The sequence below is a fragment of the Emericellopsis cladophorae genome (genome assembly GCF_022114955.1).
Source record: "Emericellopsis cladophorae strain MUM 19.33 chromosome Unknown NODE_5_length_938552_cov_118_678949, whole genome shotgun sequence".
In the NCBI taxonomy this organism is placed as follows: Eukaryota; Fungi; Ascomycota; class Sordariomycetes; order Hypocreales; family Bionectriaceae; genus Emericellopsis; species Emericellopsis cladophorae.
In genome coordinates, this window is record NW_026250930.1 from 839,571 (window position 1) to 861,933 (window position 22,363).

Consider the following 22,363-nt stretch of genomic DNA (forward strand, 5'->3'; position numbering starts at 1 on the left):
GTTTCTTGGAGTTTGTGTGTTATACGAGGTATTAGCGTGCGTACACTGCTTAATGAACGTTATTCTTCAATTTGCAAATGTCGTTGACGAAGGTTCTTTTTTATAGCCCCATGTTGAGGACAGACCCTCTCAGGATCCTAGAAACCCCCTGGCCATGTTGCGGCCACGTTCCGAGCTTACAGCATCGATCTTGACTGTTACGAGTACACACTCGACACCACCATTGCCAGCCTCCGAAGGACGTATCCGCAGCCTCCACTGACCTTTTCTGACGGTCCATTCTTCTGGTCCCTCTGCTCGCCGCCTCTTCCGAGGGTTGTGACTCGGGCCGTCGTCGTCTTTGAGCATGGCAGCATCTGCCTCATATTCCTTGCCATCCAACAGTATGGCTGCTTCGGGTGGTAGAACCACGTGCACAAGATCTTCGCCGAGGGTAGTGTGGCCTGGCGAAGGGACACGTGCCTCACCGCCGCTCGTGCCCATCCACAATCCCAGCGGTCCCGCTGTAGGCGGCAAGCCCAGCTTTATGGCAATGACCTCGAATAGCTTTCTAATTCTAGCCTTGGTATCGTTGAAAAACTCCGCGCGAGGGTGGCCCGACGCGGGCAGGTGCAGTTTCGTCGTCTCATGGCCAATCTCCAGCACGAGGTCGGCGGCCTTGTCGTCGACATAGGGACGCGCGTAGGTGACCCAGCCGCTGGTCCCCGCGGGTCCGCCGACGTCGTCCCTGACGGACAAGCCGGACTTTTGCACATTTTCCAGACGCAGCACAATCTCCGCGCGCTGTCGCACCTGGTTGAACGATATCTCGTGCGTAATCAGCTTCTGCTCCAGCCCCTTGAAGTGAAAGTAGCGCGCGTCGGCGAGCAGCTTGGCCCGGTGGACCTCGTCGCGTATGTGCACGGGGTACCCCCTAAGGATGCGCAGCAGGTCGGCGAAGATGTCGGCGTCCCGGTTCGGCACGGACGGGGGCAGGATGCTCGGTGGGCGGATGAGGCCCTCGCGGTCGAGCCCGGGGAACAGCTCGTCTGGTCTAGAGAAGAAGGCTGCGAAGCCGAGCGAGAAGAAGTTGGGCGAGTTGCCGGGGGCGCTGAAGGTGCTGCGTGGGATCTGGAACTCGCGGTGGCCGATGGAGATGAAGATGCTCTCCTCGTACAGCTGGCTTATCAGCCTCGGGACTGCAGATTTGGGTGTTTCGTTAGCTTTGCTTCCGCGCTACGGAGGAAGAACTGCAGCCAGACGTACGGGAATAGAATTGCGCATCGGCGAAGAGGCGCACAAAGTGCGTCCCGTCTCTTGGTGTGACATGGTAGCCCTGTAGATGAAGCGCAATGTCGCGAAAGGTCGCGGGGTCGCGATCGATGTAAAGAGTCTTGATGGCGGCGCACGGGTCTTCGTTGTCCTCTCTGGCTCTTTCCAACAGGGCACGGAAATGCTGCGAGAAGTATGATGGTGCTATCGATCTTGTTAGGCCGAATGTCGAGGAGAAGTCCAGTGGAGCAAGCTGTCGGTATACGAACCGTCCGAGGAGATCGACGCGCCAGAGAGGTTAAACGTCTCGCCCCCAATCTGTATCGGGAACACGCGCTCGTGCGGGAGGATGTAGGGGATCTTGAGCGTCCCGTGCGTGGCTACCGCGGTCGTGTTTTGATGCTGTTGTTGATGCTGATGCTGATGCTGATGCTGATGCTGTTGTTGTTGCGGCTGCTGATAGTGCTGGGCAATGTTTGCGCCGGCTTCGCTGGGCCCGTCTTGAGTTGGCTCAGCGGACATTCTGCGACTCGTATCTGTGCGGACAAGGTCTGTAATGCATGTTACTCAGGGTCATGTACCTTGAATACCTGCTGGTAGATGCAGAGATCAATCAATAGCAGCCAGCTGGGTGAACTACATGCCAGCAAGGGTGCCCCTACTAAACACAATGCCCGCATCGCACCCGCTGCCTGTTCCGCTTCTATCTCGAAACCAAAAGTCCCATCAATCGTCGAAGCCTCACCAAACTGATTGGATTTATTCTCAGTGAAGTCACTTTTGGTGGAGAGACAGCCGCTGTGGCTCAAATGGGCGAGTATCAATCTTCATAGCATCACGGGGCGATAGTATGTACGGAGAGCAGCAACAGTTGGCAGTGCAAACCAGGTAAGCATTCCTGCATTTCCGCGAGTGTGCAATGCTACCAGAGTTCACATATTCTGGTGTTTTCGCACTGTCTCATCCGCAACTCCAGCAAGCCTTGTAGATCTGTTGCTGAGTTCGTAGACGCTTAGCTCTTCTCCATCAGCTCAACCCCGTTCCTGATGACACCCACCATGGCTCCGGTCTGCAAAACCTCACTGCCTCCGCCCGCAACCCTGTGCTCAATGTCCGCAAGACCCTCCAGCCACGATATCATGACTTGCGGCTTGACCTCCAGTTTGACCAGCTCCTCCGACAGCGCCGTGATAATGTCGGCCAACGCCAGCCCCCGTGCTATCTTGAGCGAGTTGACCGTATTCAAGCAGCTCGTGACATCCGACGTCTTCAACAGCGTCGCCATGATCTCCTTGACGGCCTCGGGCGGCGGCGCTGCTATGCAGTTGTAGATGGTTTCTGTGGTGATCATCTCCCTCTGTATCGCACTGTCCGGCACCTTGGGCGCGCCGGGCTCGCGCAGCGGCGTGCTCGACGCATGACACGCCTGCAACACGTTCAGTGCCCGTCGCATGTCACCTTTGCTCAACTTGATGAGAGCGTCCACCGCGTCGCCGCCAATCTGCACATTCTCCTCGTCCACAACCTTCTCCACCAAGACCCGAATGTCGCCCTCCTTTAGAGGGCTGAAGCGAAACCGAGTACACCGACTGAGCAGCGCGGGGCTCAATTTGTGCGCGTAATTCGCAATGACGCAGAATCGCGTGTTCACAGTGTACTTCTCCATGATCCTCCGGAGAGCCATCTGCGCCGTGTTCGTCATGGCGTCCGCCTCGTCGAGAATGATCAGCTTGTAGCCTGCCATCCCTTTGCTTCCCGCCCCGCCTGCCATGTTGAAGATCTGTTTTGTGCTGGCAAAAGTCTTGATCTGCTCCCTCACCACATCGATACCACGGTCGTCAGACGCGTTGAGTTCGAGAACCATTTGTCGTATGTTCGCCTCGCCGTAAATGCGCCGCGCGAGCGCGAGGATGGTGGACGTCTTTCCTGTGCCGGGAGGACCGTAGAGAAGGAGATGGGGGAGGCGGTTTGTGTCGATGAATTTGTTGATTGTCGAGAGGATGTCTTGATGGCCGCTCACGTCGGCGAGTGTTGAGGGGCGGTATTTCTCGACCCTAGCCACGGTTCGCTGTCAGAGACAATTCGCATCCCCAGTGAACAGGACTCACCATGGCAGGTTATCTTCCGCTTCGACTGGCAAGTTTGCGGCACTACGCTTGCCTTGCTTGGCTGCGGACGAGAAGGCAATATCGTGGGATGGCGCGGTGCTGTCCACGTCCATCTCGTCCTCGTAATCTGACATGGCGTCGTTTTGGATTCAGACAAATATAGAGCAAGGGTTATAGTCGTTGAGGAAGATGTGCGTCGAATTTGTCGTTGACAGGAGGAATTGGCTGTTCAAATGTGCATATGCATTGACACCAAGGTCATCAGAAGTTGAGACGGCGACGCGTTTAACGACGCGTCGGTCCATCTAAATCCCTGCCCAAGCCTCAAGCCAATCATCTTTCCATCTATTGCGAGATACCCCACAATAGTTTCGACTCAGACTCAAATGTTAGAGCAAGTATGTTATCACCAGTCACATCAATTCCTTCTTCGCTTCAATGCCCAAGGTATCGCCGAGTGTATCGTAATTCATGTCTCTTATAGGTCACAGCGCTCGACCACGCAGCAAGAATATATACGGTTGAAAGAAGATATGTACACAAGTAACCCGCCCCACCCACCACTGCTTAGAGCTCCTCTGATAGATGGTTTGTCCCCATGCCTATCAACTCGAAAATGATGGGGATGCCTGCTGTTGCGAACCATGCAATGCCTAGGAACGTCAGTGCTGCTGCTCATTTCAATCAAAACCAAACACAGGAGGCTTACCCGCGTAAACGACGAGTTTGGTGACGACCTCGACATCATACCTCACACGAGGCCGCACCAGCAGCGAGAACATCTTTTCCTCATCATTTTCGTTATGCTCGTCTACGACGGCATGCACCTGCGCATGGCCATTCTGCCCTTGCGACTCTCTGCCAGCATCCGTCTCGGCCACGTCGCCCATCTGTGCCTTGTACTGTTGCAACGACGACTGCTGCGCGCCAGACGTTTGTGCACAATCAGAAGGGCCTTCCTCTTTGGTGCTTTTTAGCTCCATGTTACTGTTCCTGCTTTTCAGACTTGGGTTGCTGCTCAAGCTCTCCCGCCTCTTGCGCTCTCGGTAAGCCAAGGCCTCGTACGCATCGGCTGCGCTCTGTGGGCCAATGGAGACGGATCGTCCGCGGGTTGTTGGGTGACGAATGCTTTCCACCATGCGTGGAAAGTCGGACGCGGCCGGAAACATGGTGTCCAACTTTGATCCAGGTGGGACAGATTTGTACTCACTCGCCGGCGTGAAAAATCTCCTGGGCAGACTCCACCCTGATGTCTCGATGAGACGAAACAGCGATGGGAGGGTCTTGAGGAGGATGGGCTTCATTGATTCACGCCAGAGAAAGACGATGAGGACCCCGATGACAATTCTCGCCACATTGGTGAGCAAACCTAACGGGGTGATATCGACAGTGCTACCGCCATGAGCGTGCGTCTCCCAAGGGTCCATTGGGATGCGACCATATGTCCATGTTCCGATCTCAAGGCCAATGACCACGCCGGCAAACGATACACTGTCGTCGAAGCAGGGGCAGTCGTCTGCTGGCTCGGGGTGAATCCGAACGAGGATTAATATAACCAACCCGGCAATGAACGGCGCAATCCATGAGCTTGAGTGCATGTACTCATCCAGTGGCGGGCCGTAATAAAACTCGACGAGCGAAATCGCTGCTCCCAGTATCGAACCAATGATCACATCAAGGAACCCATGCATTCCGCAGTACAGCCTCCCAAATACAATCGAGACGGCATAAAAGTAGGCGAGGATCTCTAGACAAAACCTGGTCGTTGGCGGCAGCGCATTGTCCGGATCCTTCAGCAACAACAAGCCATAGACAGCCACCGAGACTGCGTTGGCGCTATGTGTCGAGGGGAACCCATATTCCAGGGCTGCGGAGCCAGACATGGTGATCCGATGTAAAGGCGGCGACAGAGGTCGGGGAAGCGAGTAGAAGTCCTTGATGAACCCTGTCCAAAACACCCCAAGAGCCAGGATATGCACAAGACTGTTTAATCGTGAGCGGTTGCCTTGTCATAACCCGGCATTGTCTGTCAACCTACCCCTTCCCAAACGCCGGATAGCCACACCAGAAGAGGATCGGCAACCCAATCATGAAGAACGTATGCGTCCCCAAGTTCGCCGTGATGGCAAAGTAGCTGTCCAGCGCTGGCGTGCGTAGGTTATCCTGCATCCATGCCAGATAGGGTGTCTCCCATCGTATCAGAGGGAGTGCGCTCTGGCGCAAAGCATACCGCCATTTGGGAAGCGCTCTCTTGTCTACGAGACCGCATTAGCCCTCGACCGGGGGAGGTACAGTAGGATTGCGCACAGTGGTCGAGACTACGCAGACCAGCGTCAGGTACGTCTGCGCCTTCGCCGCTCGCTTTGGGGTGGGACATGGTCGTCGTCGGTAAGAGGATGAGGAGAGACCATGTATCGGTCGGCTGTCGAGGATCGTGGGGTTCAGTATTAGGAGGGGTTCAACATTGAGCCACCTCGCCTCGGTGCAGGCGCTTCAATGCTTTCGAATGCTCGAGTAAGGCGATGAGAGTGCTTGAAAAAGGCGCGGCAGCTCGAGCAAGACGAATGGCCGTGAAGGGGCGCGACTGGCTGCGGAGGTGCGTGACCCGTCAATGAGTTGACGGTCGTGGAGGAGGATGGCTTGAACTTGAGCTTATTTGAACTCTAGAGCAACCTCAATCGCAATGCCGCCTGGAATCCGTCCGTCCCCCACCAGTCCGTCCAGGAATGATTGGCTGGCCCCTGTCGTTTGCCAAGGCCATTAGCTAGAATATAGTACTCGACGCTGTCCTTCGTCATTGAAGGATAGTTAATCACATTAATCCATACCAAGGTTGTTGTTGCGCAGGTGTCAGGACTTGCCGTTGCACCAGGTTGGACTGAACGATTCTATTACCAGCAGCGTTACTCACTCACTCACGAGCATCAACAATGACATCGCGTCTGGCTGGCAAGCATGCAGCCATCATCGGCGCGACGGGTTCCATCGGCTCCAGCATTGCCAAAGCATTTGCGCAACAAGGCGCCGTGCTGTCTCTACTCGGGAGGACAGCCCTTGACGCACAGCGGACATTAGGCCCTCAGCTCACGCCCTATCAGCCATTGGCTGGCGACTCATCTAAGGCACCTACCGAGCACCGATTTATCAAGCTCGACGTCACATCGTCAGCCGAACTCAAGAGACTCTTCTCGTCCCGAAAGGCAACTGTTCGTCACAGCAGGCACTGCTCACCTACCACCATTGCTGATGCGAATTAGGACGATGCCGTTGGCGCGGTGGACATCCTGGTCAACTGCGCAGGCATCACGCAGACGACCATCTTGAAGCGCACCCACGATGAAGACATTGAGAAGGTCATGGATACGAATCTGACCTCGGCTATACTTGCGTGCAAACACGCCCAGATAAATGACAATGGTAATTGCTGACCTCACGTCCCCAAGTACCACATCCTCACTGAGAATAGGCTGTATCCTCAACGTTTCCAGCCTGATGGCGACGCGTCCCGCCATCGGAGCTGCCGTCTACACTGCCGCCAAGGCGGGCATGATTGGTACGTGAACAGGTCGTGTATTGCTCAAATATCTCTGATGCTTGCTTGTTTGTTGGAATATGCGCTGACTCTGTATCAGGGCTCACGAGCGCCCTGTCTCTAGAACTCGCCCCGCGATCAGTTCGCGCAAACGCCCTCTTGCCAGGCTGGGTAGAAAGTCCAATGTGGAATAGTATGTACGCCTTTTTCCCCTTTTCCTGGTCGTCCGAATCCCAATCATCGATTCCCTGGTTCGCCTCGCATCTCTCGTAAAATGAAAACCAGAAGCCGGTATAAACCTGTACATGGTGGCTAATATTACATCACAACAACCGTAGATCTGAAGCCCGACCTCAAGGAACAGTATCTCAAGAGGATACCGGCCCGGCGCGTGGCGGCTCCGGAGGAGGTGGCTGATGCTGCTGTTTTCTTGGCGGCAAACTCCTACGCAAACAACTGCATCCTAAATTTGGATGGTGGGCTGAGTGCGGCATGAGAGCATCAATCCTCTATAACAATAGTGCCGCCAGCGTCCTCGATGGTCACGACCTCATTATCCATGGCTCCTGTCCGCTTGGCTTTCTTCGGTTGCTGCTCACTCTCGTCCCCGTCCGGATGTGAGCGCTTTAGCCCCGACCCAACGGTCATATCGACGCTGGCTTCAGGGTCAGCACCGCCGGTGGTGTGGCCGTTCGGTTCCGATGCTGATGGCTTCTGCGGTTTCTTGGGAATCTCGGGCCGCTCGCTCGTGGGGGATCTGAACGCTGGTTCGTCGTCGCTGAATTTGCCTTCTTCGACATTGATCACGACGTTGACCAATGTGTCTTCGTCATCCTCGTCAATCACCGTGAGGAAGCTGCCGTCATTGATCTTGAGCTCCTGTAGCTTTTTCGGGAGATTGTCCACTTCATCAGGGTCATACAGAACACCGACGTCGTTATTCAGGACGAATTCCTTTTCGCCGAAACCGAGATGTTTCCTCAGGAACCCTTCCACAACATCTTCAAGGGTTGTTCTCGATGGATCCACCACGATTGTAGCATTGAATACACCGCAGACCGGACAGGCTGGGTTGGGCTCCCGCGACCGATCAGGTGCCAGAAGACGGCCATAAGCAAAGGGCGTCAGGAAAACCTGTCGAGTCAGTTAGTTGGAAAAGATACGTATTTAGAAAGCAGTACTCACCTCTTTTGCTTGCCGATATTCTCCTTTGAGAACCTTGAAAGATTGCAAGACACACAAACCAGCTACAATGGCGTTCGTGGTCGCAATGGCTGGTATAATGTTTCCCGCCATCTTCTTCACGTCAAACCGGGACTCCTTGTCAATACCGAAGATTGTTGAGCGAATATTGGAGGTTGCTGTCACAAAGTCCAAAGTATCCGGATCATCTTTGTCGAAGGTGATCACCGGGTCAGGACCATCTGGTGTTTTGGCCTTCTTCATGGCAAGCAAGCGTCTGCTCAAACGATCCAAGCTGTCGTTGAAGACCGCGAGGTTCTCCTCGACGGACCATGTGCGTTGGTCATCGGCGAGAATGAGGTCTTTCTTGCTTACGGCGTCACTCGATTGAGCCAAAAGGGCGTCGTATGCAAGCGGCTCAGGGGCTCTCCGAGTCTTCCACATGTCCTCCACACTGCGTAGTCTCTCAATGTCGGCGTTGAAGACCTTGTCGAACAGCATCTGTGGGAAATCTGACGTGCCAACAGCGGCACGAATATTCTTCAGCGCCTCAGACTCCCGCTTCAACTCCTCGATCTCCTTTGCTAGGGAATGTCAGTCTACCGCGAATTAGCAGCCAAGTCAAATCACATACCATTATCAGCATCTTCTGAATGATCAAATGCCCCCTCTTCCTCGCTAGTGCCAAATATCTCACTAAACTCTGTCAGTCATAATCGCCCAGAGGAATAGAGCTGCTGGCATACTTTAAGAGATAATTCTTGGCCCACACAATGCAGTGAATCGGCTGGCTGGGTGTACTCCGAATGGTGCAGATAGGGAAGGATTTCGGGACCTCCTTCGGACTGCAATCATAGCATGCGGTGATTCCTTTCTTGATGACTTGGACTTGGCCATTGAATCCAGTTGTGCCGCTCTCAATGAGCGGAACGTCCGCTGCCAAACACATTTTGTTCACGTGCCGACGCGCCTCGAGGTTGTCCAGCGCGTTGAAGACCACTCGGAAATCCCGAAACCACGAGACATTGAATTGGGTGTCTTTGATGTTGGCATGGTGCGCAACGATGTTGACCTTCGGGTTGAATTTTCGCGCCGCATCCTTGGCTACCAAGGCCTTTGACTTTTTGATGTGCTCGTGTCGAAACAAAAACTGCCTATTGAGATTCGAGAGGTCAATCGTGTCGAGGTCGACAACGTGTATTTCGCCGAAGCCGCTGAGCACGAGATTCTTGAGCAGTTCGCAGCCAATGCCGCCGGCGCCAACCATCAAAACTCGCGCCTTTACAGTGGTCAGTAGCTGCCGTGGTATTCTTCTACTCCGGATCACACCATACCTGCTTCACATTGCTATTGAGATAGGGTCCCAATGACTGCTGGTTGAACCTGTCGCGCGGCGCAACTTGCCTGCGCTGCGGCGGCGGCTGCTGCTCGCTTTTAGGTTTCGGGGCACCTTGCGCAGTCTGAGATGCATCCGTTCGATTTTGCAGTGGTTTTTTCTGAGCGTCGGTGGACGCGCGGTTGCCGCCAGCAGCAGGCGCAGGTGCTGTGGTCGTTGTAACGGCCTCCATCGCTGCCTTCACGTTGGCGGGTGATCGCAGTCGTGACAGTCAGGGTCGTCGTTCAGTCGCGAGGATCCAGACCTCTCGTTCGGTGGATGGGTGCAAAAAGCGAGGAGGGAAAGCCCAGGATCGTCCCACCGCTCCTCGATATAAGTTGTCTTTCCCACTGTATCAGTCGAGTGAATGCTAAGGTGAGATAATACTGAGTGGCACGACGACGGGATCAGAGCGGAAGTGCTAGGCGCAATTTCGCAGCCAATGAGGATCCCCTTTGAAGTGACCAAAAGGGCTCCACTGAGCCTTGGGTCGACCGGGGGCTCTAGCGGCCTCTTAGAGGCACCTGTGATTGGCTCACCGGCTTGCGCAACAGCAACTGCACGAAAGTCGCTGTGGCATGCACGTTGACGCAGATGGCCCCATTCCAAGTAACGCTGTTGATCGTGTGCTGCCCAAAGTGACCGCAGAGAGATGTGCAACTGACTCTGATGTGTTTGTTTCTTTCAGGAGACATCCAAGAGGCGAAGAATGCATCTCAAAGTCGGCCATCCATCTGTGTTGTCGAAGCACTGCTGCTAGGCTGGGATCAGGTCGGGCTCAGTGTCCGACGATGCTTTCCCGCAGGGTTTTCAGAATGCCGGTTCCTAACACCGAAAGTCCACAACCGTAGACCGCCATCCTGTTCCTGCTGTTCATTCTTTTCCATCTCGATTTCACACACGTAGGTTCACCATGTCTTCAGATGATGAAGCCGATCCTGAGCTTGTGGAGCTTCTGCGCCAACACTTCCAGGGCAAGCTCGCTGTAAAGGAGGATGTTGACACCGGTGTCCTCGATGGGTGCGAGTACATCTATGACAATTGCATCGACGTGGCTGTTGATATGCGAGCTTCAAAGGCGGCAGCCGAGACAATTTTTAACAAAATGGCTGATCAGGGTTATTCCATGTCTTCCTGGTCTGAACATGAACTTCACCCCAAAACCAAGGATGAGGCAACTGTGGATTTCATCTTCACTATGGACCTATTGAACTTCTCTTTCTGGTCAGAACTGCCGGAAGATGAACGGTTTGCGATCGAGTACAGAGGCCGGAGATGGACAGGCTACTGGAGTTTAGTCGCTGGTCTGCAAAGAGCGCTGGAAGAGGGTATGGGATGCCGGTTGTGTTGCGCCCCGACTCCTGTAACTAACGAGCTCAGGGATACCCATCACAGACCCCCAATTCTGGCGTGACGAGCGCGAGTGCAACCTTGAAAAGCTAAGGTATATCTTCCGGTCCTGCACTGATGAAGACATGCCCATGCTCAAGGAACGCCTGGACTGCCTTCAGGAAGCAAGCCAGGTTTTGTACGAGGTATGAACCTCGACAGCACTAAAATCCTCATTAACAGATCCACAGCGCTATGACAGCTCCGCCGCCAATCTCGTTGACGCCGCCGATGGTTCAGCGGCACGTCTCGTGAATCTCCTGGCTCAAGACTTTCAGTGCCTCCGTGACGAACACGTATACGAGGGCCGCACGAAGCCGGTGCGCTTTCTCAAACGGGCTCAGATATTCGTCGCCGATCTGTGGGCTTGCTTCGAGAGTCAGTCGTTCGGCGAATTCCATGATATCGACAAGATCACAATGTTTGCGGACTACCGCATACCACAGATCTTGACATCTCTCGGTGCACTGTACTGCAGTCCCACGGTGACAGCGGCCATCAAAGACAAAAAGCTTCTCGAGAGTGGTGGAAAGTTGGAGATGCAGCTTAGAGGTATGTTTCAAACTGGTGTGCGTATTGTGGTTTGCGCTGACAACCGCCAGCTTGCAGTATCTGGGCTGTAGAGCTCATCAGGAGGGAAATCAAGCGACAGCATCCCAAGGCAGACATTAACGCAATTCTCATAGATTTCTTCCTTTACGACACTATCAAGGAGATGGAGGCTCAGGGAAAGGAGCCCCTGCCACACCACCGCACCAGAAGCATATGGTACTGAAGAATGCGGACAAGACGAACGCGGCAACGCAAGATGACACATACATTTACATGTTCGAGAAATACCTTCCAATTCGTCATAAGGCGGTGACTTCAACAACTCAGTGAAGACCAGCAAGCCTCGAAAACCTTGCGCCATTGCATTGTTCGTTCATGCCGTCGCACCAACAGCGATGCTTCCCATGATCTTATCCATTTGAGCCTTCTCAAAGTCCTTGTTCTTGTTCTTGTCCTCTTTCAACAGCACGGCAAGGACTTCGATGGGTGGGTTGAGTCCTAGCTTCTCTGCCCTTTGCCAGCGCCTTGTCCGAGTAATACCAATGCAAGGCTGTGGTGGTTAGCATCTTCGATCTAGTAGAATGCCTGTTGGTACTTACCCCATATTGCGAGCTGACGTCGAAATACCGCAAGATCTTTTCGTGAGTTGACAAGCCCTCCTGATGGACACGCGGCGCCATCCTCTCCTTTTCAATACCCTTCCAGTACTTGTTTATGTGGGCGTCCGTCATCTTCTCAGCCTTGAGCTCCGCCTCGGATGCTCGCTCTGGATCTACGACCTCCTCCTCCGCCTCTAGCTCCTCCGCCTCGGTTTCCACCTGCGTTGGAGTGACATCGTCGACGGTGTCGGCCTCGGCCGGCGTGGGTGGAAGCTCAACTTTGGAGACAGATGGTGAAAGGGCTGCCTTTTTGGCGTCATGCCCGACATTTTTTGTGACTTTGCTGTGGAAGCTGAGGGTCGATTGTCCCTTGGCTGGGCCTGTTGAACGTGTGGTACGGGCCATTGTGAGAGCAAGCTGAATGCGGCAGTGATTGAGTAAGTGTCGCCGTGTCAAAGAGGAAATGAAGTGTATGCTGACAAGGACACTGGCTGACGCTTGAATACAATGTTATCATATAATTCCTGAGTAATGGAATCGATGTTTAAGATCTTGGAGAGTTTTTGAGATCACAGTACGGAGTAACAAATGCAGGCACGAAAACGTCCCTAGCCGGCGCCTATGTCTACGTCGATCATAGTGGGCGTCATAGCAACGCCTGTGGCCGCGACATGAATGAGGCTGGCACGTGACTCGGTTTATGATTGCCCAGCCACATCCATGAGGTAAGGTGAAGTATGCCACGATGACGTTTGGAAGTCCCTTGAAAGCTCCAAAACAATCGACTTGCTTACATACTTACGCAGTATGAACATCGTTATATTGGTGAAGCTCCAAAGAGGAACCCTTAGAGAGCTGGTACACCCCAGTTGTCCGCCTGCGACCTTCACTGGACGGATCAACGCTCAGCGGGGCAACGCGACCTTGGAGCGTAAGCACGTGACCGCTCCGACGCCAGCGCCAGCGTCGGCATGTGCAGTTCGTCGTTTGGAGTTCGTCGTTTGGAGTTCGTCGTTTGGAGCTCGTCGTTTGGAGTTCATTAGATCAACTGCATGTATACGCCGTGCTCACGCGTCTTTTTCGAGAATACCCTTGCTGTCCGTAAGCCCTTTGATCTAACCACCTGTAGCCTCGCGATAGAAGGAGATACTGCGGTTCGCACCAGCCGTGCAGAACATCTCGCTTCTTCCGGTCTTGGGCAACCACCTCGCAGCCCACAACGCCTTATCTGTCTCGCTGTGTGTTGCAACGCAAGTGCTGCGCTCCACGGACCACACCTTTGCCTTGCCATCCATCGCGCCGCTGAGAAGATACTCCCCACTGTCGCTCCAGTCCAGAGTGGTGATCCAGGACGCATGACCTGTCAGATTACTAACGTGCTCGCCGTGCTTCATGTCGTAAATGGCGATGATGCCGGCATCGCCTGCGGCGGCCAGCCTGGTGCTGCCAGGCGAGAAAGCGACTGCGCGGACGGGTTTCGCGAGGCCTGTCTCATGTCAGCTTGTCTCGTGCATAGAGGATTACATGCAAACTAACCCGAGAGTGAGAACGCTATGCGCCCTGTGTCGTTGTTGAAGATGTAGATCGCTCCATTTTGATGCCCACTTGCCGTGAACTTTCCATCCATGCTCAAATCGACGCTCATACCAAAGCTGCCTGAACCAGGGCTTCCCGTTTCGTAGTCTTGAATCTTTGGCTTGCCCTCTTTTGTGGTGTCCCACACATTGATCCTACCGTCGTTGGTCGTGGCGGCCAGGTAGCTGCCATCCTCACTCAGAGCCAACGCCCAAGCCTCGCCGGGTCTAGTTGCTGAAGTTGACACTTCACCGTCTTGAATCCATTCTCCATTGTCCTGGTTGAAAGCCCATAGTTCCACTTCGCCCCCAAATCCGGCACTGGCCGCGACACGCCCATTTCGTGAGGCACAGATATGGTGGCAGCCCAGCTTGTGTGCGTTTGAGATGGATTGCTTCAGTGGGAAAGAGGGATCCGTAGTGTCGTAGATGTGCAAAGTTGACGAACCACTACCGGACAGTACAGCTTTTGGAGTGGTCGCTAAAGCGAAGATATCAGTTGTGTGAGCTGCAAAGACATGTGAGCTCAACTTGATCATGACGTTAGCGGGGCACAGCCAGCTCACCATTGTCAACCGTATGCGTGGTCAAATACTGCTTTGACTACATCTGGTCAGCTTTGAAGTTGCCTAGACAATGATCAAGCATATGACTGACCATCCTGCCGCTCAGGAGTACCTATTGCTAGGCTTTCAAATGGTTGGTGGATGAAGGAAGCAGAAATGGTAGTGGGGCAATAGACCTGACGAACTGAGGGTTGGTCATAGACATCGGTTTCATGCATCGTCACTGAGCATGCTTTCAAGAATAGCGCTCGCCCACAATGAACTATTGCGAAACAAGGTACAGACACCTGCAAGATGTAAGGGCAATACTTGCTTGAGTGCTTGTCTATCAGCTATGCGGACATTTCACATGCTACATATGAAGAGTTGCTCAATCTTGCGGCACGCAGTTGCAAATTATACCCAAATTGTTCACTGATGCCACATGGAAAGCAAACGCCAACTTCATGCATATTCCGCACCGCGTACACGAAACACATGCTCTTGTCCCCGGTGTATTTTACAAGATTATACATATCCGCACTCAATAGCTCAGGCGATGGGCGCTGGGGGGAAGTCCTCTTTCCATATCCGTCGCATGTCTACAAAGATGATTAGTTCCCAGTATGAAAGTGCTTCGTGACCACGTACCCTCGAGGCAGTTCTGGCAGAGACGATGAGTCCTCTTGGCTTGACCGCACCCCGGGCACTTGCACAAGTGGTTCACATCCTTCAGTGCCTTGCCAGCCATTTGCCTCTGCCTCTTCCTCGAATGCGATGTCTTATTCTTCGGTACGGCGCGTAGGATGCCCTCCCATATGTCGCCCAAAAGCCCAGGCAAGCTGATGCTCACACCAGGTACAGCGATCGAAAGCGTCGGTAAAAAGGGTAGGCTGTATCTGGAGGTATACAATCTCGCCCAGCGTGAGACAGCTGGCACAGCTGGGAGTGCCAGGCGGGGAAGCAATGGTGCCGCAACCGTTGCCATATTGATAATATCAGGATAACGAGCCTTACGTGCGATGCGGCAGTTCAGAGTCGGGCTTGGTCCAATGGTGAGGCGGTCGTTTTCGGATAATGCGAAAGCCTCTTGGCACGGTCGATTTTGGACAGTCTGATGCCGTCGGATATTCAGCGACGTTGGGCCACGCGTGGTTGTCGTGGGTTGCGCTGAAGCCTCAAGTCATGAGTTTCGCGATGCATCTTCAAAAGATTTCCAGACTGGCGAGATACGAGCCCAGTGTTGTGGAGCGGAGGGCCAATCAGAATTGCCATGTGCACGGTCACCCTCTGAGCCAATGAAGTGCGCTAGCGGCAAGTGAACCCCTGCACTTTCCCCCTTTCTTAGTCCCGTTGTCCCTGCCTTCCCCCCCAGGACTGAAATTGCTGTGCTAAAGTCGAGTCGGGTGCCAGTGGACGGCAGAGGAAGGGGCCCCAAAAAAGTTGACCGTCTCCTGGCAGTTGCTGCCTTTGCTTGTCACCTCCCGACTCGTAAACGACCCCTTCGAAGCAGGCATTGTTGTCTTTTGTCTCTGTCCAACCTCGTCACCCGCGTTCTCGTGCACTGATACAGCTTGGGCGTCGAACCGGAAGGCTTTCCTTGGAATAGACACAACATTCTCCTGATCTTCGCGAGTCCAACAGCAACCGTCACCGTATCCCGATCCCTCTGTCAGCTCCCCTAACGACAAGATGGCCGCCGCTCCTCCCAACACCATCTACCCTAACAGCCATGTCGGTTTCGACAGCATCACTTCGCAAATTGAGCGCAAGCTCTTGAAGCGTGGTTTCCAGTTCAATGTCATCTGTGTTGGTACGTCGGACACGTATGAGCTGTCCATTGACAGCTACCCCTTCTTCGCTAGCTCTGCGCAAGCATTCCGACCGCCGGATAGTAGCTGACTTCAATTCTTCAATTAGGTCAAACCGGTCTCGGAAAATCGACTCTCATCAACACTATCTTCGCGTCGCACCTGATCGACTCGAAGGGTCGCCTGCAGCCAGACGAGCCTGTCCGCTCCACCACCGAGATCCAAGCTGTGTCACACATCATCGAGGAGAATGGCGTCCGCCTGCGCTTGAACATCGTCGACACTCCTGGGTATGGCGATCTCGTTAACAACGACAGGTGCTGGGATCCCATCGTCAAGTACATCAAGGATCAGCACTCGGCGTACTTGCGAAAGGAGCTTACAGCTCAACGAGAGCGCTACATTCAGGACACGCGTATTCACGCGTGTCTCTTCTTCATCCAACCATCGGGTCACTCCTTGAAGCCAATCGATATCGTCGTGCTCAAGAAGCTTTCGGATGTTGTCAATGTCGTGCCTGTCATTGCCAAGGCCGATACTCTGACCGTTGAGGAGCGCCTCGAGTTCAAGGAGCGCATCAAGGAGGAGTTTGCCTTCCACAACCTCAAGATGTTCCCGTACGATAATGAGGAGTTTGACGACGAGGAACGTGCCTTGAACGGAAAGATCAAGGTATGAAATCTCGATTAACCAACAACGTGTCTATACTAACTTTAGCAGAGCCTTGTTCCCTTTGCTGTCGTAGGATCTGAGAAGAACATCATCGTCGATGGCAAGCAGGTTCGCGGTCGTCAAAACCGCTGGGGCGTGATCAACGTGGAGGATGAGAAGCACTGCGAGTTCATCTACCTCAGAGACTTCCTTCTCCGTACTCACCTGCAGGATCTCATCGAGACCACGTCGCAAACCCATTACGAGACTTTCCGCGCCAAGCAACTCCTGGCACTCAAGGAAAGCAGTGCTCACGGAACTGGTGGCGGCAGCCGTCCCATCAGTCCCTCAGCCGACCGCGAGTTGAGCCGCAGCTCCCAACGCATGACCATGAACGGTTACTAAGCTTCACATCCACTGTGAGCTGAACAGAGGAGCTACGGAGTCTTGGGGCAGAGCGTACTCGCGAATGGTCATGTTGCGGACGAAGCTTGCGCAACCCTCTGCGAGCGGACAATGGCCAATAATAGGTGACTAGAAGGCGGCTGCTGGGGTAAAAGGCGAGGAAGTATACCTGTGGTCTTGCGTCCCGGCCCAGCAGTACTCCAATTTGGCGTTGACTGTTCTTCGAGCTTTCAGGTACCCAGCTGAATACCTTGGAATAGGGATCTTTTACTTTGTGTTTAGTATTACCCCCGAGCTTATTGCCGTTTCATATGCTTTAATCAATGATTGCAAGACTCTTTGCTAGGTGTTCGGTCCCACGTGGTCTAATTACATGAACGCTCAATAACCGCGATGACGATGTACTCTTATTCTCCTTTAGGCCGCGGGTTTGTAGATGAAGTCTTCCAATGTTTTGTAGGCGGTCTCCAAGTCGTCGTTCACGATAATGGTGTCATGTACGCCAGAAACCTTGGAGAATTCCAGCTCTTTCTTTGCTTGGCTCAGCCTCTTCTGGAGGCTTTCCTCGGTTTCGGTCTGGCGTCCGCGCAACCTCTGTTCTAGAGTCTCCAAAGCAGGTTCCGGAGGAGAGATGAAGATATATCTAGCGTCAATCCCAGATTGCTTGATTTGCTTGACGCCCTAATGAGTCGTGAGTGGGCTGTGTATCGTTTGCATGGGGTGGCACAGCACTGACCTCCATTTCAATGTCGAGCAGCACAACCTTACCTTTCCTCTCCTGCTCCTGGATGGTCTTTTTGCTGGTACCGTAACGGTTGCCTCCGAATTTGGCGTGCTCAACAAACCCGTCTTTCGCGATGAGGTCCTCGAAGTCCTGCATCGTGACAAAGTGGTAGTTCACGCCATCCTGCTCGCCATTGCGGGGCGCCCTGGTGGTGTGCGAAACAGATAGGGTGAAACAGTCGGGATGCCGCCGGAAGAGAAGCTCGTATAGAGTGCCCTTGCCAACACCGGAAGGGCCAGACAGGACAATGGGCCTGGTGTCGACGGGTGCTATCCTTAATTAGTTTTTTATCGCCAGTCGCGCACGGAAAATAACGAACGTGTTGCCATGTTGCTGCGGAGACGAAGGATTTGTAGTCGACGAAGGGAGAATGTGCGGATCGGCGCAATGCTGGACAGTCGAAGAATCATGCGGATGTTGGTGATCGTTCCACGCCTGTTCGACTCCTATGAGGCGAGGCAAGAGCGGCGAGGCTGTCCCTTTTTTTTTTCTATCGTCGTAGTGGCTCTGGCGGGGTTGCAACAAGGGTAAGCGGTATGCGCAATCCGGGGTACCGTGCGTCCATCTTACCACGCTGCCCAGTACTTCATGTTCGATACATGGTGGTATTTCGCCAATAACTCGACCTCTAATGGTGGTTTGGAAAACATACGTCGTATGCCAGAATGCTTGTCGTTGTCTATGTGCCTCCTGTGCAGCGCGTGGTGGTGTGGTGTAAAACCACATCCGGAGCACATGGCTCGTAGTCACTGGTTCCCACAACCTGGCCACGGCTGTTAATGCTGTATTGGAACTCGGGATCCGACTCGCGTAGTGAATGCAATGTGTTGTCCCGCCTCACAATATAGCTACACTAACCTACCGTTGGAATCTCTCCCAAAGCATCGCAGATTGCCCAGACCAGTCATGCCATACCGCAAAGGAGCCTACCGAGACGGCGAGCAGGTGGGATAATGCATGTTTTTAACGTCTTGAATTATTTTGTATTGCATTCCTCTTTGACATCGTCATCCGCTTTCTAAATGGCATACCCTTACACAGCCCTTACTTTATGCGAGTTGTAAAGGCTAGAACATCAGATCTTGAACGCCAGTCGTACATGAACTGGCAAGTCATAAACTTCCCCCAACGTCTATCCATCTGCGACCCCTATGGCCATCGGACCTCTCTATGCCGAGAACTCCTGAGCCTTGCTCTCCTCCCACTTGCCTGGGACAAGAGCAAGGGGCACGATACCCGACACGTGCATGTCCGGACCGAAGACCTTGGCGTTGATACCGAGCTCCTGGGTAGCAGCCTTGATGTTCTTGAGCCCCTCCTGGTAGTTAGGGCCGGCACGACGGACCCAAATCTGAACGTTGTGCTCATTTAGCTGAGTAGCAAAGTCACGTAGTGCGCGGATCACACCCTTGAAGGTGCTCGCAACGTTGGTGAAGTTGGCAATACCGCCACCAATGAACAGAACCTTGCCCTTGTCCGACATGGGTGCGCGGAGCATGAGGTCAAGGACAGTGCGGGCGTAGTGGTAGGTTTGCGACTCGGTGGGAGCACCTGAGTATTCACCATAGTTGGCAAGCTCATCGGCGAAGCCGGCGGAGGCAATGGCATCAGCATAAACGACCGATGCACCACCGCCAGCAACAAGGGTCCATACACGGCCGTTGGGGTTCAGAACAGTGAGCTTAAGCGAAGCACCAGTCTTGGCATCGAGGTCGGCAATGTAAGCTTCCTCCTTGGTGAGCTCGCGGCCGAAGGGCGCGGGAAACTCAATGGGGGGACCGGCATCGATGTTGACCTTCTCGCCGGTAGCGGGCGCGACGTTGGTGAGGCCGAGAGCAGCTGGCGACCGAGCAATGGCCCACTTGACACCGCACTCAAAGTCGGCGGTCTGGTCAAGCTTGGCGGCAAGGTCAAGGAAGTGAACCTCAGCAGAGGTCTTGTCCTCGTTGGGGATGACAACGAGAGGGTTGATCTCGAGGTAGGTGAACTGGCAGTCAACGTAGACGGCGTAGAGACGGGTGATGAAGTCAACAAGCACGTTGTGCACGCCCTTGGGTACCTTGCTCAACAACGTCGACGCGATCTCTTCGTTGGAGGGGAACTCAGCAAGGTCGACGGGAATCAGCAATTTCTCGGCCTTCTCGTCAACATCGCCGACATCAACACCACCCTCGTGTGTGAAGAGAATCCAGTCGCCCTGCAATACGTTAGATGTACACTTATTCCGCGATGCATAAGAACGACGTAGGGAAAGGGTCTTTGTGGGTCGATAGCGGCTCAAGGTACAGGGGTGTCTAGTGACGGCCTTGCGTCGAGACATCCGTTCGTCCGGAATGCAAGGCTCGAGCTTTGCCGAGTAATCCACACCTCGAACCGGGGACACGCTCTCATAAAAGAAGCATTTTCCTCACTCGAGCTAGCGCCCTCGTTCAGTATCTTTTTTGCACCTGCTAGTCTCACACAAGCAAGCACGCCGTGTAACTAGTTTCTCGACCAAACGGACTCGCCCCGTGAATTCAAGGGGGGGGATGAAAGTTGAAAGACTTACATCGCGCACGGAGTTGATGTTGATGTAGTACTCAGTATCCTGAGGGTGGGGGACGAAGGGCTCAACCAGGAACTGAGTCAGAAGGCCCGAAACGTGCTCGACCTGCTGCTCCTTGCGTGCCCTCTCAGCAATCCAAGCCTTGGCCTCTGCCCAGGGCTTGTTCAGAGCCAGGAGACCGCTCTTGCCACGACGCTTGATGAGCTGATCGGGCTTTGCGACGAACTTGGCATCAGGGTGCAGCAGCCAAGGGTAGGTGACCTCAGCCTGGTTGAGCACATCGTTCACATCAGCATCCTCCGGGAAGCTCAAGGCTGCCAGCTTGGGAGGAGGGTTGTGCTTGGTGGGTTTGGGAAGAGGGCTCGGCTTGATAACAGGAGCGCGAGTGAGATGGTAGTTGAGGATGGCCTTGCCGTCGGCCTCGAAAATCGACTTGGCGGACATGGTGGTCTGAGAGAAAGGTGGAGGATGAGAATGTTGCTGGTGAATCTAGCCTTGGCTCTCGTCGCTATCGCACCAGATGTCAGCAATCTTCACGGAACAGTCGAAGAGGAATGCCCGATGGCGCATGGAGAAGTCAACAAGGCGACTCGCTGACCGCTTGCACATGCGCCAGCTTGTTGAATCGGGTGATGGAGGGGCAGCACCAGGAGCTCACATACCACTGCACAAGCTCAAGCGACAATCTGAAGGGATGAAGGATAATGTTGCAAATTGCAATTGGGGTCGCAGCGACAAGAGAGGGAGTGGTTGAAGCTGGAGATGTCAAAAGAGGAAGATGTGGAGGGGGGTTTGGAAGTTGAATCGGAGAGTCGGTGTTGCTCAGGCTGAGCAAGAAGAGGGCCGGATGAGGGACCAGGACAACGGCAGAAAATTGACAAGCTCCAGCTGCAGGCGCAGGGGCTTGTCCATTGAGGTCGAGGAGTCGGCGCCGCTCGGAATCAGTGGGTCGCTACCCTTTGCTTGGGTGCTTGGTGCACAGGCGGACTGCGAGCCGGGCGGTGAGCATGTGGCTTCAGGGGGCATGGGGGGTTGAAAAGGCGGGCAGAAAAAAAAGCATTGGGGTGGATGCTCTGCCAGGTACCGGTACCTAAACGCCAATGCTGTTGAGGCCTTCAATTTCGCCGTCTCTTCCTGGTGGGTTTACGCAAGCCAAGAGGATCCAAGATCTATTGCATTCGGCCAGCAAGAAGCCACCGACTCACAATGGCTCTCAGGAGGCGTTGGGTCGGCACAAATCCTCTTGCTGCTGCAGAAGGCGGCGGAGGGAAGACTGGAGCTTGCACCCTCAGTCGATATGCACCGAAGTCCTCTTGAGCACGAAGACTCCGAATTCAGCATTCGCGGCCAATGTGCAACGGGAGACGTCTGCCATTGGAATCGTGCAGCATGATTTGTTGGCCGATATTTTTGCTACCCCCTCGCTGCGCAGTGGCTGACCTCAGCCTCCGCCATCCCCGGCGTGAAATGGGGCAACTATGTGGTATCACAGCCACTGTTACGAGTCAACCCAGCCGCCCTTAGCTGGATATTGTCACAGCAACAGCGACCACGTTCCTACAGCGCTGTGCGAGTGCCTAAGAAGCCGGCATTGCTGGGTGCACGATTTTTTGTGTGATTTCACTCAGACAAAGCGGTGTGTTAGACTGGACCTTGAAGGTATCGGTACCTATGCCACCCTGATCGGCTGCCCCTCCATTTCCTGAAATGACGGAACGCGCTCGCAGCATGGCATTCAACAGGTCAACGAAAAGCACCGACGAAAAGAGATGCGGTCCCCAAAAAAGTTTTCCCCAACTTGCGCTGTCAAGCCCACACCGGTATCGCAACTGCAGCCAACGCATTGCTTGCAGCACTGGAAAGCGCAATATCAACAGAATCAACTGTCAATCAACACTTTTCTTCATTCCGAGTGTCGACATACGCTTCCCTAGCTACCACAACGACTTCGCAACGGTCTAGCGAAACCAACTGTATCAGCATCTACAGGCTTTGGAGGTTCGTGCTCCTTTCTTTTGTCACCTCCATCCAGGGGTTAGCGCGTTCACGGCTAGTGCTGT

At 54.0% G+C, this 22,363-nt stretch overlaps 11 protein-coding genes across 11 annotated transcripts; 3 read left to right on the forward strand and 8 right to left on the reverse strand.

Annotated features, from left to right (window-relative positions):
• Positions 1 to 129: 129 nt before the first annotated feature.
• J7T54_004833 (uncharacterized protein) lies at positions 130 to 1,773 on the reverse strand (the record flags this gene model as incomplete). The annotated part of the gene is made up of 3 exons (XM_051503530.1): positions 130 to 1,178; positions 1,246 to 1,455; positions 1,521 to 1,773. 3 exons carry the CDS (start codon positions 1,771 to 1,773, stop codon positions 130 to 132), a joined length of 1,512 nt encoding a protein of 503 aa, XP_051365143.1.
• Positions 1,774 to 2,263: 490 nt separating this feature from the next.
• Positions 2,264 to 3,493, reverse strand: J7T54_004834 (Replication factor C subunit-like protein; the record flags this gene model as incomplete). The annotated part of the gene is made up of 2 exons (XM_051503532.1): positions 2,264 to 3,305; positions 3,360 to 3,493. 2 exons carry the CDS (start codon positions 3,491 to 3,493, stop codon positions 2,264 to 2,266), a joined length of 1,176 nt encoding a protein of 391 aa, XP_051365144.1.
• A 433-nt stretch (positions 3,494 to 3,926) lies between these two features.
• Positions 3,927 to 5,736, reverse strand: J7T54_004835 (Dihydrosphingosine 1-phosphate phosphatase-like protein; the record flags this gene model as incomplete). The annotated part of the gene is made up of 4 exons (XM_051503533.1): positions 3,927 to 4,012; positions 4,069 to 5,342; positions 5,398 to 5,614; positions 5,667 to 5,736. The coding sequence occupies 4 exons, from the start codon at positions 5,734 to 5,736 to the stop codon at positions 3,927 to 3,929; spliced, it is 1,647 nt and encodes a 548-aa protein (XP_051365145.1).
• Positions 5,737 to 6,289: 553 nt separating this feature from the next.
• J7T54_004836 (uncharacterized protein) lies at positions 6,290 to 7,387 on the forward strand (the record flags this gene model as incomplete). The annotated part of the gene is made up of 5 exons (XM_051503534.1): positions 6,290 to 6,565; positions 6,617 to 6,776; positions 6,826 to 6,912; positions 6,992 to 7,084; positions 7,230 to 7,387. The coding sequence occupies 5 exons, from the start codon at positions 6,290 to 6,292 to the stop codon at positions 7,385 to 7,387; spliced, it is 774 nt and encodes a 257-aa protein (XP_051365146.1).
• A 5-nt stretch (positions 7,388 to 7,392) lies between these two features.
• On the reverse strand, positions 7,393 to 9,641 carry J7T54_004837 (Ubiquitin-activating enzyme E1-like protein; the record flags this gene model as incomplete). Its single annotated transcript, XM_051503535.1, has 6 exons — positions 7,393 to 8,025; positions 8,077 to 8,657; positions 8,708 to 8,769; positions 8,820 to 8,918; positions 9,021 to 9,352; positions 9,408 to 9,641. The coding sequence occupies 6 exons, from the start codon at positions 9,639 to 9,641 to the stop codon at positions 7,393 to 7,395; spliced, it is 1,941 nt and encodes a 646-aa protein (XP_051365147.1).
• A 720-nt stretch (positions 9,642 to 10,361) lies between these two features.
• Positions 10,362 to 11,612, forward strand: J7T54_004838 (uncharacterized protein; the record flags this gene model as incomplete). Its single annotated transcript, XM_051503536.1, has 4 exons — positions 10,362 to 10,776; positions 10,829 to 10,983; positions 11,029 to 11,389; positions 11,440 to 11,612. The coding sequence occupies 4 exons, from the start codon at positions 10,362 to 10,364 to the stop codon at positions 11,610 to 11,612; spliced, it is 1,104 nt and encodes a 367-aa protein (XP_051365148.1).
• A 150-nt stretch (positions 11,613 to 11,762) lies between these two features.
• J7T54_004839 (DNA polymerase delta subunit-like protein) lies at positions 11,763 to 12,393 on the reverse strand (the record flags this gene model as incomplete). The annotated part of the gene is made up of 2 exons (XM_051503537.1): positions 11,763 to 11,939; positions 11,989 to 12,393. 2 exons carry the CDS (start codon positions 12,391 to 12,393, stop codon positions 11,763 to 11,765), a joined length of 582 nt encoding a protein of 193 aa, XP_051365149.1.
• A 710-nt stretch (positions 12,394 to 13,103) lies between these two features.
• J7T54_004840 (meiotic recombination protein Ski8/Rec14) lies at positions 13,104 to 13,902 on the reverse strand (the record flags this gene model as incomplete). Its single annotated transcript, XM_051503538.1, has 3 exons — positions 13,104 to 13,474; positions 13,525 to 13,790; positions 13,895 to 13,902. 3 exons carry the CDS (start codon positions 13,900 to 13,902, stop codon positions 13,104 to 13,106), a joined length of 645 nt encoding a protein of 214 aa, XP_051365150.1.
• A 1,897-nt stretch (positions 13,903 to 15,799) lies between these two features.
• On the forward strand, positions 15,800 to 16,974 carry J7T54_004841 (Septin-like protein; the record flags this gene model as incomplete). Its single annotated transcript, XM_051503539.1, has 3 exons — positions 15,800 to 15,920; positions 16,028 to 16,590; positions 16,639 to 16,974. The coding sequence occupies 3 exons, from the start codon at positions 15,800 to 15,802 to the stop codon at positions 16,972 to 16,974; spliced, it is 1,020 nt and encodes a 339-aa protein (XP_051365151.1).
• Positions 16,975 to 17,391: 417 nt separating this feature from the next.
• J7T54_004842 (guanylate kinase) lies at positions 17,392 to 18,168 on the reverse strand (the record flags this gene model as incomplete). The annotated part of the gene is made up of 3 exons (XM_051503540.1): positions 17,392 to 17,655; positions 17,711 to 18,027; positions 18,078 to 18,168. 3 exons carry the CDS (start codon positions 18,166 to 18,168, stop codon positions 17,392 to 17,394), a joined length of 672 nt encoding a protein of 223 aa, XP_051365152.1.
• A 758-nt stretch (positions 18,169 to 18,926) lies between these two features.
• J7T54_004843 (ATP-citrate synthase subunit-like protein) lies at positions 18,927 to 20,747 on the reverse strand (the record flags this gene model as incomplete). The annotated part of the gene is made up of 2 exons (XM_051503541.1): positions 18,927 to 19,955; positions 20,307 to 20,747. 2 exons carry the CDS (start codon positions 20,745 to 20,747, stop codon positions 18,927 to 18,929), a joined length of 1,470 nt encoding a protein of 489 aa, XP_051365153.1.
• Positions 20,748 to 22,363: the final 1,616 nt, after the last annotated feature.